Source organism: Podarcis bocagei (genome assembly GCF_964188305.1).
Source record: "Podarcis bocagei genome assembly, chromosome: 1".
NCBI classification, from domain to species: Eukaryota; Metazoa; Chordata; class Lepidosauria; order Squamata; family Lacertidae; genus Podarcis; species Podarcis bocagei.
Window position 1 is genome coordinate 84,565,521 of NC_138125.1, and position 15,195 is coordinate 84,580,715.

A 15,195-nucleotide genomic window follows, 5' to 3' on the forward strand; every position below is an offset into this window, starting at 1 on the left:
GTGGTGGACTTCATGGGACTACGTCAAGACGCAGGGCACGCATCAGGGGGCGGGGTCCCGGAGCTGGAGAAGGATCCGCGCGGAGCCTCCCGGGCGCTGCGTGGGGCGTCGGGGGGCAGGGAGCCTCCGCGCCCCGCGAACCATGTTCCGCTACCAGGTGAGGAAACGCTTTGTCGGGGTGTGGGCGCTGCCGGGCCTCCCTCCCTCGCTCGGGCGGAAGCGCCCAGGGCCACCCTTGCCGTGACCTTTGACCCGTATTTGGAACTCTCGGCTCTCTTCTCTCCCCCCTCCCCCAAGCTGTCCGGCGCCGCGTGCTGGAAGAGAGGGGCCGCTCTAGGAGTCTGTGGACAATGACCCAGGAGGACCCTTGTCCGTGAAACCCGGTGGAGGCTGATCTAGTCTGTGGGTGAGGGGGGGAGCAGCCCCTTCCCGTTCCCTCAGCTCAAGGGGGGCGGGTCTCCCAGTTGGGTGCCCTGTTAGGATGTGCGAAGGAGAGTGGCATCCTTTCCCCAACTCTGCTGCCTATGCCCTAAACAAGCGAATAACTAGCTGCTTTCATGTGGAGTGGCCTTTGGGGGGAAGGGTCTATTCTGAGTTGCTGATTTGTGTTTTCGGTTCCTGAGGGCCCTTTCCATGCCAGAAACATGGGAGGGGGTCAGTCATCTGCAGCATAGATGGAGTTTGTGTATGGAGCACCCACAAATCCATTGCTATTCTGGGAATCCCTTAGGAAAGTCATGTGGGAAGAATGTACCAGGTGAATGTGGAGTGACTTGCCCCAGTGAGACATTGGGGTTTGAACTATAGAAGGAAATTCGGGGATGCAACGGAGGTTCGCATCACTGCGTGCAAAACTACATTGTATTAAGGAATAATATATGTAACTGATTGGTTTTTGGACATGTGCTTTGGGGGATTTAACTAATTGGGCTTGCACATATTATCTATTCAGTAAGATATTCTTGCAAAGTTACAGGAGTTCTCCTTTGTCTGCAAAAACTGACAAAGGAGGGTAAAACAGCAGAAACTGAGAATTCTTGCATATTTTCTGTGCAGTGTTTACATTTGGATTCTGCTCGTAGATAGAACGTGTGGTAGAGCTGTTGATAGGAACTGAGGAATACTGTGTTCTGAGGAACAGATCACTGTGAGACTTTTAGGATAGAGTAGTGTGAAAAATGTCATGTAATTTAGTGTACAGGCATACTGGATTGCACTGAGGCAGTAGCCTGCAGCATTCATTTGGAGGACTGTGTTCTGTGATTCAGGCATGTCTGTTCCACGTCCTTTTTAAAGTATGCTAGGTTTTTTTCTATGGGGAACTTAATAGGCTGGAGCTCCTTCTCCATCTTTCTTCCAGTCTAGCTCCTCCCACGACAAAATCTGAAGTAGTTAAGCAAGGAGTGAGGAACCTTTTTCAGCCTGAGGGCCTCATTCTCTTGTGACAAACCTTTTGGGGGCTGTATGCCAGTGATGGGCAGGGCAAGAACTGAATGCAGGCGGGACAACAGATGTGATTCTTTATCCTTTGTACAGTGGGAAAAGAGGGGAGAATGCCCTTGTGCCGGAATCCTGCTTGCTGGTTTCCCACAAACATCTGGTTGGACACTGTGAGAACAGGTTGCTGGATTAGATGAGCCATTGGCCTGATCCTGCAGGGCTCTTCTTGTGTTACATTTAAGTGGCTTAAGCAGCAGTTTAACACCCCTGGGATAGTTGTTTAAGAGTGCAGAGTCAAGGTACCTAACTTGGGGTAGTTACCCCATTAATCTTCTTTTAGTACTTTGTCTTGCGGCAAAGATGGTAAAAGCACAGCTCCTTTCTTTTCAGGGTTGTTCTGAACTGCAGGCCCAAAGGAGGACTAAAAAATGCTTGAGTGGTCAGTTCTGTTGCTTTATTAAATAAAAGGTGTAGACTTAGAGCAAATCAGCCTGCCAGGTCTTCCAGCCTTTACAGACACAGGACAGACACTGCAGTAATGAGATGGCTTGTCCACACCCAAGCAAACATTCCTATGTTCTTTATACACAAAGCAGCATACTACACTCTGGCCAGGACTCCCCATCATTCCACCTGACTAGATGATGGCATAGGTGGCAAATACCCAAATTTTACAGATAGTTCTCCTTTCTGGGCTTGGAGCCAAGCCCCCCCTCCCCCAGATAAAGATAACATAAAAGTAAGCCAATTAGCCTAAATCAAAGCAAGTGAATATAAACATATGAACTCATCGCTAAAACAACTACAGGTATCAATTAATTGTGGGGTTATCTTGACTACCAAGATGGTGTTTGCAGAGCTTCAGGAATAGTTCACTTTTGATTCAAAACAAGGGTCTAGCAATTTCAATTTACACAAGTGATTGAAAGCTTGAAATTAGGTGGCTGAGTTTAATTCTTTTAAGTTTGTCAACATGAAATGCAAGAGTCTCATCTTGTGTATGGTACAAGAAAGTGACTAGAAATCAAATGAAAAGAAGCTCCTAGCTTGCGTGGACACTGGGAGCATTGGATGGGCATTCTTTTTCACATTCTGAACACCATGTAGGAATCAAGGGAACTGTTCTTGTTTTATTACTGTGCAGAAAAGGCCTTTTCCACATGCTCTTGTGTGTGGAAGAACTGCTTAGTTGTTACTCGTTTGCATAAATCCACATTTGAAGTTTCACTACTGTTTGACAGATGTCTCATTTTTAAATCAGACTATGGGGGAAATTAGATTTCTTCCATATTCTCTTAACTTATCACCACTAAATGGACACACCACTACTGTCCACCCTCCTCTGTTATGCTGTGAGTTTTTATGTGATTTAATGGCTGTTGGCTACACAAGGTGTAACAGTCAAAAAGCTCTCCAGACTTTTCCTAGAGTCTTAAGCTGGAATCATCGGGAAGCTGCATACAGTTTTTTTAAAAAATAAACCACACTTTCATTTCTCAGTCTCTTTTGCTGATGCAAGTGAAACTGATAGTTTCTTTTTTGGCCAGAAAAAGTAAATTGCACTTCCTATCTTGCTGTTTTCCCTCACTTCCAAGCAGACTCTGCTGTTTTGGCGACAGACCATTGCTCTTCCAACCCAGTAACCTTTGGAGACAGGATATAGACTGGTATAGAGCAACAAGAGGCTTGAACAAGGCTGATAGAATTGTAGTTACTGTGCATTAAGCCCAAATGTATTAATATGCTCTGGTAGGTAATGGGTTGCCATGCAAATCCGTTGACCAGTCAAATATTGGTCCCTACGGTAAAGATATTTAAAACCAGGAATGCTGCTGTCTGGGTGGCATCTTACCTCTACAATGGCTTTTTAAAAGTTCACTTCGCTTTCTGTTTTAATTTCATTCTTGCAAGATCATTTTTGAAAAACAAAAACAAGAAAACTGTGCTGGTTTCAAAGTTCTGGATAAAAGTCAGAGAAGATCTGTTATCTAATATTGGGCATATTTTAAATATTCCTGATAATGTATAATCATTTATGTGTTACAAAACTCTCTAATGTATTTCATGTGTTTACAAGGTTTTACTTGTACGGTTGTTAGTTTTATTTTGTTCTTTGACTGCATATAAAGAATCTATATCTGATATTATGTGAATATAAACATTTTTACAAACTTGTTTAATGTTGTTAAAATAGGGCGGTGGATGTTTTTTTTAAAAGCTATTTCATCCTTTCACCATGGCTCTGTTTGCACATAACATTAAGTCATAGTTAAAAGCAAAGCAATGGTTCACCATGAATGAACAGTGTGCTGCTGCATGATGCTCAGTCATGATCACTTTGCTCTACCCTGCTTGGAGCTGAGAAACTGATCAGGGAGGGGATGGCTTTGTGATGCATGCAAGCCAGCAGTTGTGGTTTGTTCTTCCTAACAAACTATGAGCAGTAAGCCAAAACCAAAACTTGGCTTCGTCTCATGGATTGTTTGAAAAGAAACAAATCATGAGTCCTGCTTTGCACCTACTGCTAAGTCAGTTCCATGTTCTTGTCTCTTGGCAGCATAACTGAGCAGCATCCGCTAGCACACTTGCCCATTTGCAGTAAGCTGAGTTGAGTGTTTCAGACTATGTATGGCTTGCTGTGATGTGTGAACCAGGTCATAAACAGTCAACTATTTTGTTCTTGTAATTAAGCATCAAATCTGTTTAAAGTGTTCCATTTCCTTTTCTAATAAATTTAGTACTCTTAAGATATCTTACCATTACTTGACAATATTTAAATGAGTATTTGACTGGTGAGTTGACCAAATATGTTTTGCCTCTTTCAAATGCTTAATCCTGGAGGAATGCTTATTTGGATAGACCTTTTCTTAATTCTTATCCTGGATTTTCATACACATTGGCTTATTTGCCAGAGGATCTGTCTGTAAAAAAGTAAACCATGTGAAATGATTCTTCATTCAGAAAAAACTCTTGGCTGGTTTCTGTTCCTCTTCCTATTACTTTTGTTTTTTGCTCAGTGCAGATACTTTGTTTAGTTTCTTTCTGTATCCGACACAATTCGGGTCGTATTGTTTTACCTAACTAGAGAGCAAAGTCTGGTGTGTGCTTTGAAAGGTGCTCCGGCCCAAATTTAGCTTGAACTGACTCATGAGTAAAACCACTCCCTGGATGAAATTCTTTCTGGCATGCCAGAAAGGAAGTGAGAGCATGAGAATACCAAAACTATGCAATCGTTTGCACAAGGTGTGTTACCCTTCTTGTTACAGGGAAGATCAATGTGGAAAGCATGGTATAGTCAGTCTTCGGTCTTTGAGCCACTTAACTCTGCAGTTTTAAAGCAGAGTAAATGATTGTGGGTGCAGCCTCTTGTAGGATAGCACAATGGCTTCTCACATTCATATGTTTCTCTGAAAATACAGGTAGTGAACTATGAGTGTGCTGCAGCCTACACTACTTATCTGCTTGTTCCAAACAGGAATAGAAAGACACTTGAGTTTTGCACACAGCTCAAGACCAGGTGTCCCCCACATGTCAACAGCCCCCTTTGCCTTTTTGAATCTCATAACACCTACAGAATTTTATATTCATAATAAGGAGTTGGTGTAGCAATATTACAACACGGGAAGGAGTGGGAGGAAATCACTGTGGAAGAGTTAAGTTTCTGTGGGGGTAGCAAAATTAAAAGTGGTGAGTTTTGGTATGATCTGGCACAAGTTGATCTTTTTGAGAGGCTTTTTGCCATAACAGTGCTGCACCGTAGCATTTGAAGCTGCAAATGGATGAGTACTTAATTTTGCCTCGTAACATAGGAAGTGGCTTTCAGAAAGCTGCAGGCTGTGATGGTTTGTGTGGGGATGTTGTCTTCTCTCGTGGGGATTTTGTTCCTAGTTAATTCAGAATTGGTGCTTTGGTGGTGGGTGGAAGGGATATTGGTTGCATATGTCTTGGAAGGATGAAGATGGGGACCCATCTACTGAAATTATGACTCATGCCTGGGGAGGAGGGGGAAGAGTTTGTGGGGAAATGCTTTGGAATACTACAAGAGGATGTTGAGATGCCTTTCTAGTTCCTGAAATCAATGCTGTGGGTTTCTTTTCTGTTAAGTCCCTTGAGGACTGCCCTTTGGATGAGGATGAAGAAGGCTTTCATAACTTGGCTGAGGAAGATGAAGATATCGACCAGTTTAATGATGACACATTTGGAGCTGGTGCAATTGGTGAGTTTGCCTAACAAGTGTACCCTGCCTTTTTATTCATATGCCGGAGGCTATTTTATATATACTTCTTTTAAAATAATATCCTTACTGTGCTGAAATATCCTTATTTCTTCCAAAGTTGCACTGCTGATATTTGGGCTGCTTGTTAAATCCCTTTGATGTTCCAATCTTTTGCCCCTGGAGTTGTAGGCAGATGCTGCTGCAGCTGTAGAACAAGGAGGGAGTGATATGGCAAGAATGGCAGGATCTTAAAGAAATATATCCCGTGAACCGCCCTGAGACCTGCAGGTGTAGGGCGGTATACAAATTTTAGTATAAAAATAAAACAACAACAACAGCAGTAATAATAATAAATATCCTTCCTGTTATTCCTTTGCAGATGATGACTGGCAAGAAGCTCATGAAAGGTTGGCAGAGCTGGAAGAGAAGCCTGCACCAGGAGGAGAGCAAGTGGACCCGGGAGTTGCCGATGAGATGGACCTGCTAGGGGACCACGAAGAGAACCTGGCAGAGAGGCTCAGCAAGATGGTGATTGATAATGAGTTGGAAGATCCAGCCATCATGCAGGCTGTGCAAACTCGGCCTCCTGTCCAGGTGTGCAGCAAGTGATAGTGGGGTTACATAGTGGTGGGGAAAGAGCAATCTCATCTCTTTGGTAGCTTGCATAGGTGGAGGGACCTCCATGTGACTCTTAATCCCTGTGTTCCCTTCTTTCCAGCAACAAGGTGGGCTCAACTCAAGCATCTGGGATGGGCCTTCAGTTCTCAGGCGCATCAGGGGACCGCTTCTTAATCAGGTGCAGTGCTTTGTTTCATCTAAAGGGAATCTTGGTTTTTCCATAAAGGTGACTGTCTTCCTCCTGCCTCTCGCCCCACCCCACCCCCACCCCGGCTTCCATTATCTAATGTTTTCTCTAGTGCACTGTACAGAAGATAATGACACTGTCTTTGCATGGGAGACTTGCAGACTTAAGTTCAATGGCCTACATTCTGCCTGTGTCTCTTCCCCAAATATATAAATATTTAAAGTAAGTTGCTGGTGTGTTCTCCCCTTCTGCGCAGGAGGTCCCCTCTGTGTCAGTGCTGGAATATGCCCTTCCACAAAGACCTCCGCAGGCCCGAGAAGAGGAGCAGGACCTTTCGGAGCGGGCGCTGCCCAGGCGGTCATCCTCGCCAGTTATTGGCAGCCCTCCTGTCCGTGCTGTTCCTATTGGGACGCCACCTAAGCAGCCCACCATGCCCAACTTTAACCAGCAGGTATTGCTTCTTCCTTCTGGAATTGAGGGTGTGTGGATCTGGGATGGGGGCTTCAGCAAAGAACAGAATGAAAGCAAAAGGCACTCTGCTGCGTTGTGCAGCACAGAGGTTGCCACAGAGGTCTCAGTTTAGCATCTGCAAAGGCTAATGCTATTTTCCACCTGCGCCCTTGTCCCCTTGGAATGCTTGCTTACTTGCCCTTTTGCTGCTCTAGATGTCAAACTCTCCCATGATAGAAGCTTGTCTTCCATCTGCCTGTCTCTGACAAAATGGGAAAACAGCATTAATTAAATATCTGAAACTTTTCATAAAAATGTAACACAGATGCCCTTTCAAGGATGTGACTTTCTCTCCAGTGGCGTTTTGAGTGTTCAGTGAAATGTGGGTCCAATCTGCTATTGAAAGAAGTGCTCTTGTTTGCTTTTGTTGTTCCCTTTCAAGTGCAATGAAGGTGATTGCTAGAAGCATGATATCTTAATGGTTAGGATGCAGTCTGGTACCTGGAGTTGAAAGAAGCATTTGGTGGTGAGGTTTAATCTCAACTCTACTGATTTGCTTATTTTGCTTTCATTTTTCTTCTCTTTCAATAGATCCTATGTCCAAAGCCTGTTCACATTAGAGTCCCCATTCAGCAGCGTTACCCAAGCCCCTTCAGTGAGAGAATGTCTCCAAACCAGCTCTGCAATATGACGGTAGTTCTGACTGAGCAAATCTCTGTGTTGCCTTGTGGTTTAACAACTGTTCTTGCCCTTAACTCTCCCCCAACATTCCTCGCTATTTAAAAATGTTCATGAAGGCCTTTACTCATCAATGTAACCTTCAGTCTCTCTTCTGTATTGCTTTGTTCTGAAATAAACCCCCTTCTGGCCTTGAACACATTCAGAATCCCTAGGGGGCAACACAGAGCCTGTCAACTACAGGAGATTCCCAGTGCACTTTTGTATGTTTGTAAGGTTTACTTGACCTTCAGTTTGGCTTTTGGTATAATTGTTCATTGTTAGACAAGAAAGCCTAAAACAAAAAAGCCTAAAAGGAGAAAGAGCTCAAATCTCCTGTCTTCTGTTTAATTTTCATGACACCCAGTTTCATGTATTAAGATTCTTGGGTTTTGCCCTTGAAAGGACAGCACATACAGCAGTTTAAATTTAGTGCTCCTGCTCCTTAGTGGTCTGGTGTGCCCTTTTAATCATAAAGCAATTTAGCAGTATTGCAGCTTGTAATATCCTTCAGAAGAGATCCTCAGTATGGCTCTCCAGTGTTGAGATGTGATGATGATACTGTTTGCCTAATGCTAGAATGAATTATTTTGTCTTGTCCTGTATGATAGGAATGACCAGTTATTTAAACGCCTCGTCTTGCTTGTTTCAGACGCTTCTAGCTTCTGCACTGCTCCTGCCTTCTGTTTTCTGTCATCTCAGTAATATCCAGAAGGGGGAACATAGGAATGTTCATGTTGTGTCAGACTGTTTCTACAGTCGGTGTGTTCTATTTTCCTTTTTCCAGAACTCCTCCCTCCTGGGCCACCCATTCCCTCCCAATGTTACTCCTGTTCTCACCCACCTTCAAAGAGCACAGCTGCTAGGAGGAGCGCAGGTAAACATCTGACTACTGTCTTGCTCTCCTTTGCATTTTTGTGGTTGCATCCTCTACAGCGGGGGTGGGGGACCTGTGAATCTCCAGAAGTTGCTGGACTCAAACTCTTAACAGCCCCTAGCCAGCATGACCAATGCTCAGGGATGATGGGAGTTGGAGTTCAGCAACATCTGGAGGGCCACAGGGTCCTCACTCCTGGCCCATAGGCTTTTGCTCTACTATGCAAGTTCTTCCTCCGTATACCTGCTTCTTGTGTTTGCTTCATTTGCCAGATCATATATTCAGAGGAGCCATCAGCAATGTTGCATTGGTATGCTTCTCTCTCTTGCATACCCTAGAAGATAAAGTTCTTGCAGTGATGATGCTGTTTTCTCCTGCTTCTCCCTACAGGCAGGGAGGCTGTCTCCCAGCCAGTTTGCACGTGTCTCTGGACTTGTCAGCAACCCTCTTGCGTCCATGAACCCCAAACTACTCCAGGGCCGAGTTGGGCAGATGATGCCTCCAGCTAGTGGATTTCGTGCCTACTTTGGGGCACCGCCTGCCCCTTCATCGCAACACCATTCCCCATGTCCTGGAGCCCACCTGCAGAATTTAAGGTATCCCATTTGCTTCACCTTTCTTCTAGTAAGACAGCTAAGATGAATTGCGTGTGGGTTCTCCATTGCCCTTTCCTGAGAGAACTTTATTCCCTAGGCCTCAACCGCAGATGTTCCGGCCTGATACGACCCACCTTCACCCACAGCACCGGCGGCTCTTGCACCAGAGGCAGCAGCAGAACAGGAAGTGAGTGTTGAGTGAATCTGTGTGCTTCTGCTGGTGGAGGGAGGGAAAGCTTAAATGCCTTCCCAGCACAAGAAGCAAAGTTCTGCCAAGGTTGTGTATACCTGGTGTCAAGGAAAAGCTGTTTCTGTGTCTGATGTAGCCTGTATATAAATATATATCAAGTGCCTACAGTATGTCTGCCGCAAAAAATCTACATAAAATCAGATTTTTTGGGAAGAATAATTTGGTGGGCATCCAACTCATTCCTGTTCATTGGAGCCCTCATTTTCCACTGATTCTACAGAAGTGGATTCCCTGCAGCAACAGAAGGTTGGGCTTGATGGCCTTCTGACACACCTTCCACTCTGATTCTGTGAAGGACTTGGAGATTGTCCTGGACTTCCGAATGGAGCTGGAGTGGCAAAAAGAAGTAGGAATAGGAAAAGGAATGATTAATTCAGGCAGTTCATAATCTTAACAAAATTAGTTGCCTCAAGTGGAAGATAGCTGCTAGTTTAGATGGAAGGGAATTTAGACAGTTCATGGGTCTGTATTGATAGCAATACAGCCAAAATGGCTGGAAATTGAACCTCCATATGTTGGGGGCAGTGTATCTCCAGGGAGGAGGTGCAGAGACCAAAAAGGGATACCTATCGCCACTAAGCTCTTTTGGAACATTTGGTTTGCCACTGGAAGCAAACTCAACAGATGTTTAGCTTTACTTTGCAAGACAATTCTTAGGGTGATAGGCCTCGGTATCCTATGCAGCTAACTCCCTATCTATTGCTTTTCTATTTTTTTAAGCCTTCACCAAAATCTGCTTGCGTGTATTGGCTTTCTCTCTGTAACCAGGATGAGAATTTTGTTTTTTAAAGAGGGCTATTGTCAGTTTTTCTGATGCGGTCTTTGGCACAGTGATCATACCCCTGAGTACTGTGCCTCTCTGTGGAGGTATTTCTCAACATCCTGTGGTTATTCTGGTCACCCCTTCAAGGAATATCCTGCAAGTAACTTCATGGCCTGTCACAACAGAGCAAACTGGTGACTGGGGTGAAATTTGCTTATTCAGAAGAAATTTAGCCTCTCTTTTACCTGCTCTTAAGTTTGGAAGCTCAGAGCCATGAACTTGCATGCTGGATTGACCCCAGGTTGTTTCTTGGGACATGTAAAAATACAGCTGAAGGAATTTGCTTGAGTGCATCTGTTCTTCTCAGACTTGTCTTGTGCCAAGAGACTTCGTATAAATCCCAGACCGCTGTCCTGGAGCACTTGCATGCTGTGTCCTACTGTGTACAGTGGTACCTTGGTTCTTGAACTTAATCCGTTCTGGGAGTCTGTTTGACTCCTGAAACTGTTCGAAAACCAAGGCGCGGCTTCTGATTGGCAGCAGGAGCTTCCTGCACTCAAGCGGAAGCCGCGTTGGACATTCGGCTTCCAAAAAACTTTTGCAAACTGGAAGACTTACTTCCAGGTTTGCAGTGTTTGGGAGCCAATGTGTTCAGCAACTGAACCGTTCGGGAACAAAGGTTCCACTGTAATTGGTCTGTACTTTTCCTGAATTTTGTGGCACACCTTTCAGTCAGCACCGGAGCCTAAATGGGTCAGCAGGGGACAGAGGGAGCCACCGGAATAGCCACCAGGAGCAGATCAGGAAGGACCCGTACGCCAATCTCATGCTGCAGCGGGAAAAGGACTGGGTGTCCAAGATCCAGATGATGCAACTGCAAAGCACTGATCCATACCTGGATGACTTCTACTATCAGGTTGGTGCTTCATGGAGGCCCATTGTAGCACTCTGCTTCTTGTCTTGCTGGGGACAAGTTTCCAAACTTGGGTTAAAGGGTTCTGTGCCTCTAGGTTTCTAACCAGCTTTCTCTTCCTTTAGAACTATTTTCAGAAGCTGGAAAAATTATCTGCAGCTGAGGAAATGCATGGTGATGGTCCCAAAAAAGAGCGCACCAAACTAATCACCCCACAAGTTGCCAAGTTAGAGCATGCCTACAAGCCAGGTAAGAACTCTTGTGCACCAAGGACTGATCTGAGTGCATGTAGCAGGAGGAGGAACTAGAATCCAGATGTGGAAGGGAGGACTGTGCTACTTCAGCCTTGCATGGGGTGGGGTGGGGTGGGGTGGGGTAGGCAAAGAATGCCCTGCAAATAGAAAAATAGCACATGGGGAGATGTGTTCCTTGTGCTAAGCTTCTATTCACGTGGTGTCTTTAATATGGAGGATCATTAGAAACATACTCCCCTCCCTCCCGCTACTTGTTGGGAGTGATTTAGCCTGTTCTGCTCCCTCAGGATTCTACCATCTCATTCTGCTGCATATGAAAACTTCACCCTATATACCATTCCAGGGCTGGGGGGTAAAGGAAGGCAAGCTTAGACACAACAAGGAACAGATTTCCTTGTAGGTCTGCATGTATTTGAGCCCAAAATATAGCCTCATTTCCTAGATGGTTGATTAGGAAAGCACAGTTGGTTGATGGAGTGAAAATGTAATTGGGAAGGGATGGGAACATTATAATTTTGTGTAGCAATTGCAAGATGTTAGGGCAGGTAGGTTCGCTCATGCAATTTCACCTGCATTGCCTTTTATTTATGTTTGCAGTGCAGTTCGAAGGCTCACTAGGGAAGCTCACAGTCTCCAGTGTGAATAACCCCCGCAAGATGATTGATGCTGTTGTGACGTTACGAGGGGAAGAAGATGTAAGTTTCTCTGGCTAGGATTACTTGGGCTCCCTCCATAGATAGCATAATGCTATGGGTTTGTCATCTTCCTTCTCAAATATGGGTTCTTGCCGTTGTCAAACCTTGTTCCTGCTCAGGTTGCAGAGGGGAACTTTCCTGTTCAGTGGGAACTTTTCTTAGCATGTCTTGCACTCTTCCTTAGGAGACAAAGGAGAAGCAGGTTCGAGATAAAAGGCGTCAGACTCTCTTCACTATTGAGAAGGTAAGTCTGAGACTTTGGTGCATTCTCCCTGGAAAGCGGGAATCATCCAGTACAAGGTTAAAGGGGAGCTACTAACTCAGCCCTTAGTGGTTAAACTGGTGGCAGCGCAGTTTAACCATGATGGGTTATGCCATCTTGGATTTAGAATAGAGGGGCTACTGTTGAAATCACTTGTACATCCTTTTGGTGGTTTAGCCATGATTACTGCTTCTATTTGGGGTCTCTGTTTCCTACTTAGTGTAGTTTCCTTTTAAATGAAGTTAATGAAGGGAGAACTTTCTGACACTGAGCTGGAATGGAGACTCCCTCAGAAGGTGGTGGACTCTCCTTCCCTGGAGGTTTTTAAGCAGAGGTTGGATGGCCATCCGTCTGGGGTGCTTTGGTTGAGATTCCTGCATTGCGGAAGGTTGGACTAGATCAGTGTTTCCCAACCGGTGTTCCGCGGCACACTACTGTGCCGTGAGACACCGGCTGGTGTGCCGTGGGAGGGAGGCGGGCGAGAGGCGGCGGCGAGAGGCGGCGGCGGCGGCGAGGATCCGCGTCGAGCCGGGGCGGCTCCGCGGTGGTGGTGCCGAGCGGCGGGGCAGCGCGCGCAAAAGGGAGGCGCGCGAGACAGCGGAGGAGGAGGAGGCCGGCATGTCCGGGCAGCAGCAGCAACAGCAGCAGCAGCAGCAACTCCCGGCGACGGCTCCTCCTCCGCCCGCTATCGCAGCCGCCGCCGCCTCAGCTGCCGCCGCCGCCTCAGCTGCCCTCGCTCTGCTGCCTCCTCCCACCCCGGCAAGGGGGAGGGAAAAAACTTTCATTTCTGTGCGTCCCTCCCAGCGTGACGCTGCGCGCTGACGTCACGGGGCGGGGCTTTAATGGTGGTGTGCCGCGAGATTTTTTTCCGGTAAGCAGGTGTGCCGTTGCCCAAAAACATTTGGGAAACACTGGACTAGATGGCCCTCGGGGTCCCTTCCAACTTACAATTCTATCATTCTAATTATCTGACTTGGCCTAGTCTAAAGTTTTGGGGGAAGGTGGGGGGATGGCACAGCCTATCCATTTGGCAGTGTTATTCATGCATTAGAACTGTAGTCATATAAGAAGTGACCTACGGCATTGAGTTTAGATGCATGTCTAAAGCCCATTTCTTGATTACTAGACATACAGCCTCCTCCTGGATGTAGAAGACTATGAGAGGCGCTACCTTTTGAGCCTAGAGGGCGACAGGCTGGCTTTGATGGAGGAGAGGAAGCAGAAGATCTGTGACATGTATGACAACCTGAAGGTGAAAACGCCCAACCAGGAAAGGTAAGAGTAAGACTCTTGTACAATTCCAAAAAGAAAATAGCTCCTCCCAGTGTGACAGAGCAGATACTTGGGTGCACAAGCGGCTGTAGGGGGAATTAGTGACAACTGGCCTCTCCCCCAATTCCACAGACGGGGGAGCATCACATGAACACAACTCTGCTAAGTGGGATGCCCCACTAGCCGAAGCCTAGATAGACAGGATTGTGTTTCCTTACTGATAATGGCAGTATTGGGGCTGATGGAATAAGCATTGCAAGAATAAGTTTCAAAACCTAGTTGGTACAGATTTGCTTCTGGAGGGAAATGGGATGGCAAACCATACTTGTCAAACTGTTTCCAAGATATTAGGACAGACTATTTGGTAATAAACTTATTGTCATTCCCCGCTTCCTCACCTAGGCTTCTTGTTTTAGCAGCCTGCTGGCCTGTGGTGGGGACACAACTGTAGCCTCCTCCATAATTACCCCTCACTTCTAGGTTGTGAAGTGGATGTTCCCCCTTAGAGTGCCATTCCTGGCCCAGGGAGCCCCCTAGTTGCCAACCCAATATGATTTTAAAGCTGTTTTGGCTCAAAATAATTATTTGACCTTAATGAGGTTACTGTTCCCGATGAAATGGTCTCTGCTTTTCCAAAGACTTTCTTGGTGTTTGGAAGAACTCTGCATAGGTTGCTAGATGCTGTACCTTTCATGAAGAATGTTGTGACTGTGAGCAAGGCTGTGACTTTCAAAGCTACCCCAGCTCTGCATGCCACTTAGAGAGGAAGTTCGGTGGGGGAGAAGAATCACATGCTCTGGCGCCACTTAACAATGATTTGTGTGCTCTTTTCTGGCAGGCTGTGTGATGATGCTTTTGTGCAGATCATGTGTATTCGGAAAGGAAAACGTCTGGTTGCCCGGATCCTACCTTTCTTGTCCACTGAGCAAGCCGCTGATATACTTATGGCCACAGCCAGGAACTTGCCATTCCTAATTAAGAAGGATGCTCAGGATGAGGTAAACACTGCTGAAGAGAGGCCACTAAGGAGTTGTCTTGAGTGTTACAGGAATGGAAGAGTTCACTTGCATAACTAATGCCTTCTCTTACTAAAGTAAGAGGAAAGTACAGTAGTCCTGTTTGTGTGTGTTAGGATTAGTCTTTTTTTGGAATTGACAAGGGTATTTCAACAAAATGACTAAGGCTACAGTCCTGTGCATGCTTACCTGGGTGTAAGCCCCATTGGACTTAGCAAGACTTAAACATAGGAATCCTCTGTAAACCATGACAGCCATGGTTTTACAGACAGATTCCAGATCCTGTTGGCAGTCTCCCTTGATAATCTGGAGAGGCCGAAACCACATCTCTTCTTCCAGTCGTCCCATCTCCTTCCTAGTCTTTTAAAGTGGGGTGTTAACTAGCATTTGTAAGAAAGTTTATAACATGTTTAAGTACCAGAGGCATAAACCTGAGAATGTACTGTGTTTATCAAGACAAAGGCTGATAAAAGTTCAAGAAACCAGTTAGAAAGTGGCTTTCTTGAAAGGGTAGGAAAATGAAGATGGAGAGTCTCTTTCTCCCACTTTAAACTTATATTTATCCATTATACCCCACTGTTTGAGGAGCTTCCTCCAGAAAGCAGCTTAGTTTCCAATAAAAACCATTTCCACCTGATAATAAAATATTAAAAGTACCAGATACAATAC

The 15,195-nt window shown here is 45.5% G+C and overlaps 1 protein-coding gene across 2 annotated transcripts in view; it reads left to right on the forward strand.

Moving 5' to 3' along the window:
* The window catches only part of PATL1 (PAT1 homolog 1, processing body mRNA decay factor), a 19,503-nt gene continuing 4,308 nt past the window's right edge, over positions 1-15,195 (forward strand). The window contains exons 1-15 of one of the 2 annotated variants that reach the window (XM_081170896.1): positions 1-157; positions 5,545-5,656; positions 6,036-6,250; positions 6,375-6,452; positions 6,718-6,912; positions 7,503-7,604; positions 8,416-8,505; positions 8,896-9,101; positions 9,199-9,288; positions 10,847-11,030; positions 11,153-11,276; positions 11,879-11,976; positions 12,161-12,220; positions 13,365-13,513; positions 14,349-14,508. In XM_081170896.1, coding sequence (XP_081027022.1) covers positions 143-157; positions 5,545-5,656; positions 6,036-6,250; positions 6,375-6,452; positions 6,718-6,912; positions 7,503-7,604; positions 8,416-8,505; positions 8,896-9,101; positions 9,199-9,288; positions 10,847-11,030; positions 11,153-11,276; positions 11,879-11,976; positions 12,161-12,220; positions 13,365-13,513; positions 14,349-14,508 — 1,878 coding nt within the window. In that variant the 5' untranslated portion in view covers positions 1-142. The remainder of the gene's footprint in view (positions 158-5,544; positions 5,657-6,035; positions 6,251-6,374; positions 6,453-6,717; positions 6,913-7,502; positions 7,605-8,415; positions 8,506-8,895; positions 9,102-9,198; positions 9,289-10,846; positions 11,031-11,152; positions 11,277-11,878; positions 11,977-12,160; positions 12,221-13,364; positions 13,514-14,348; positions 14,509-15,195) is intronic. The other variant, XM_081170897.1, reaches the window with a different exon arrangement.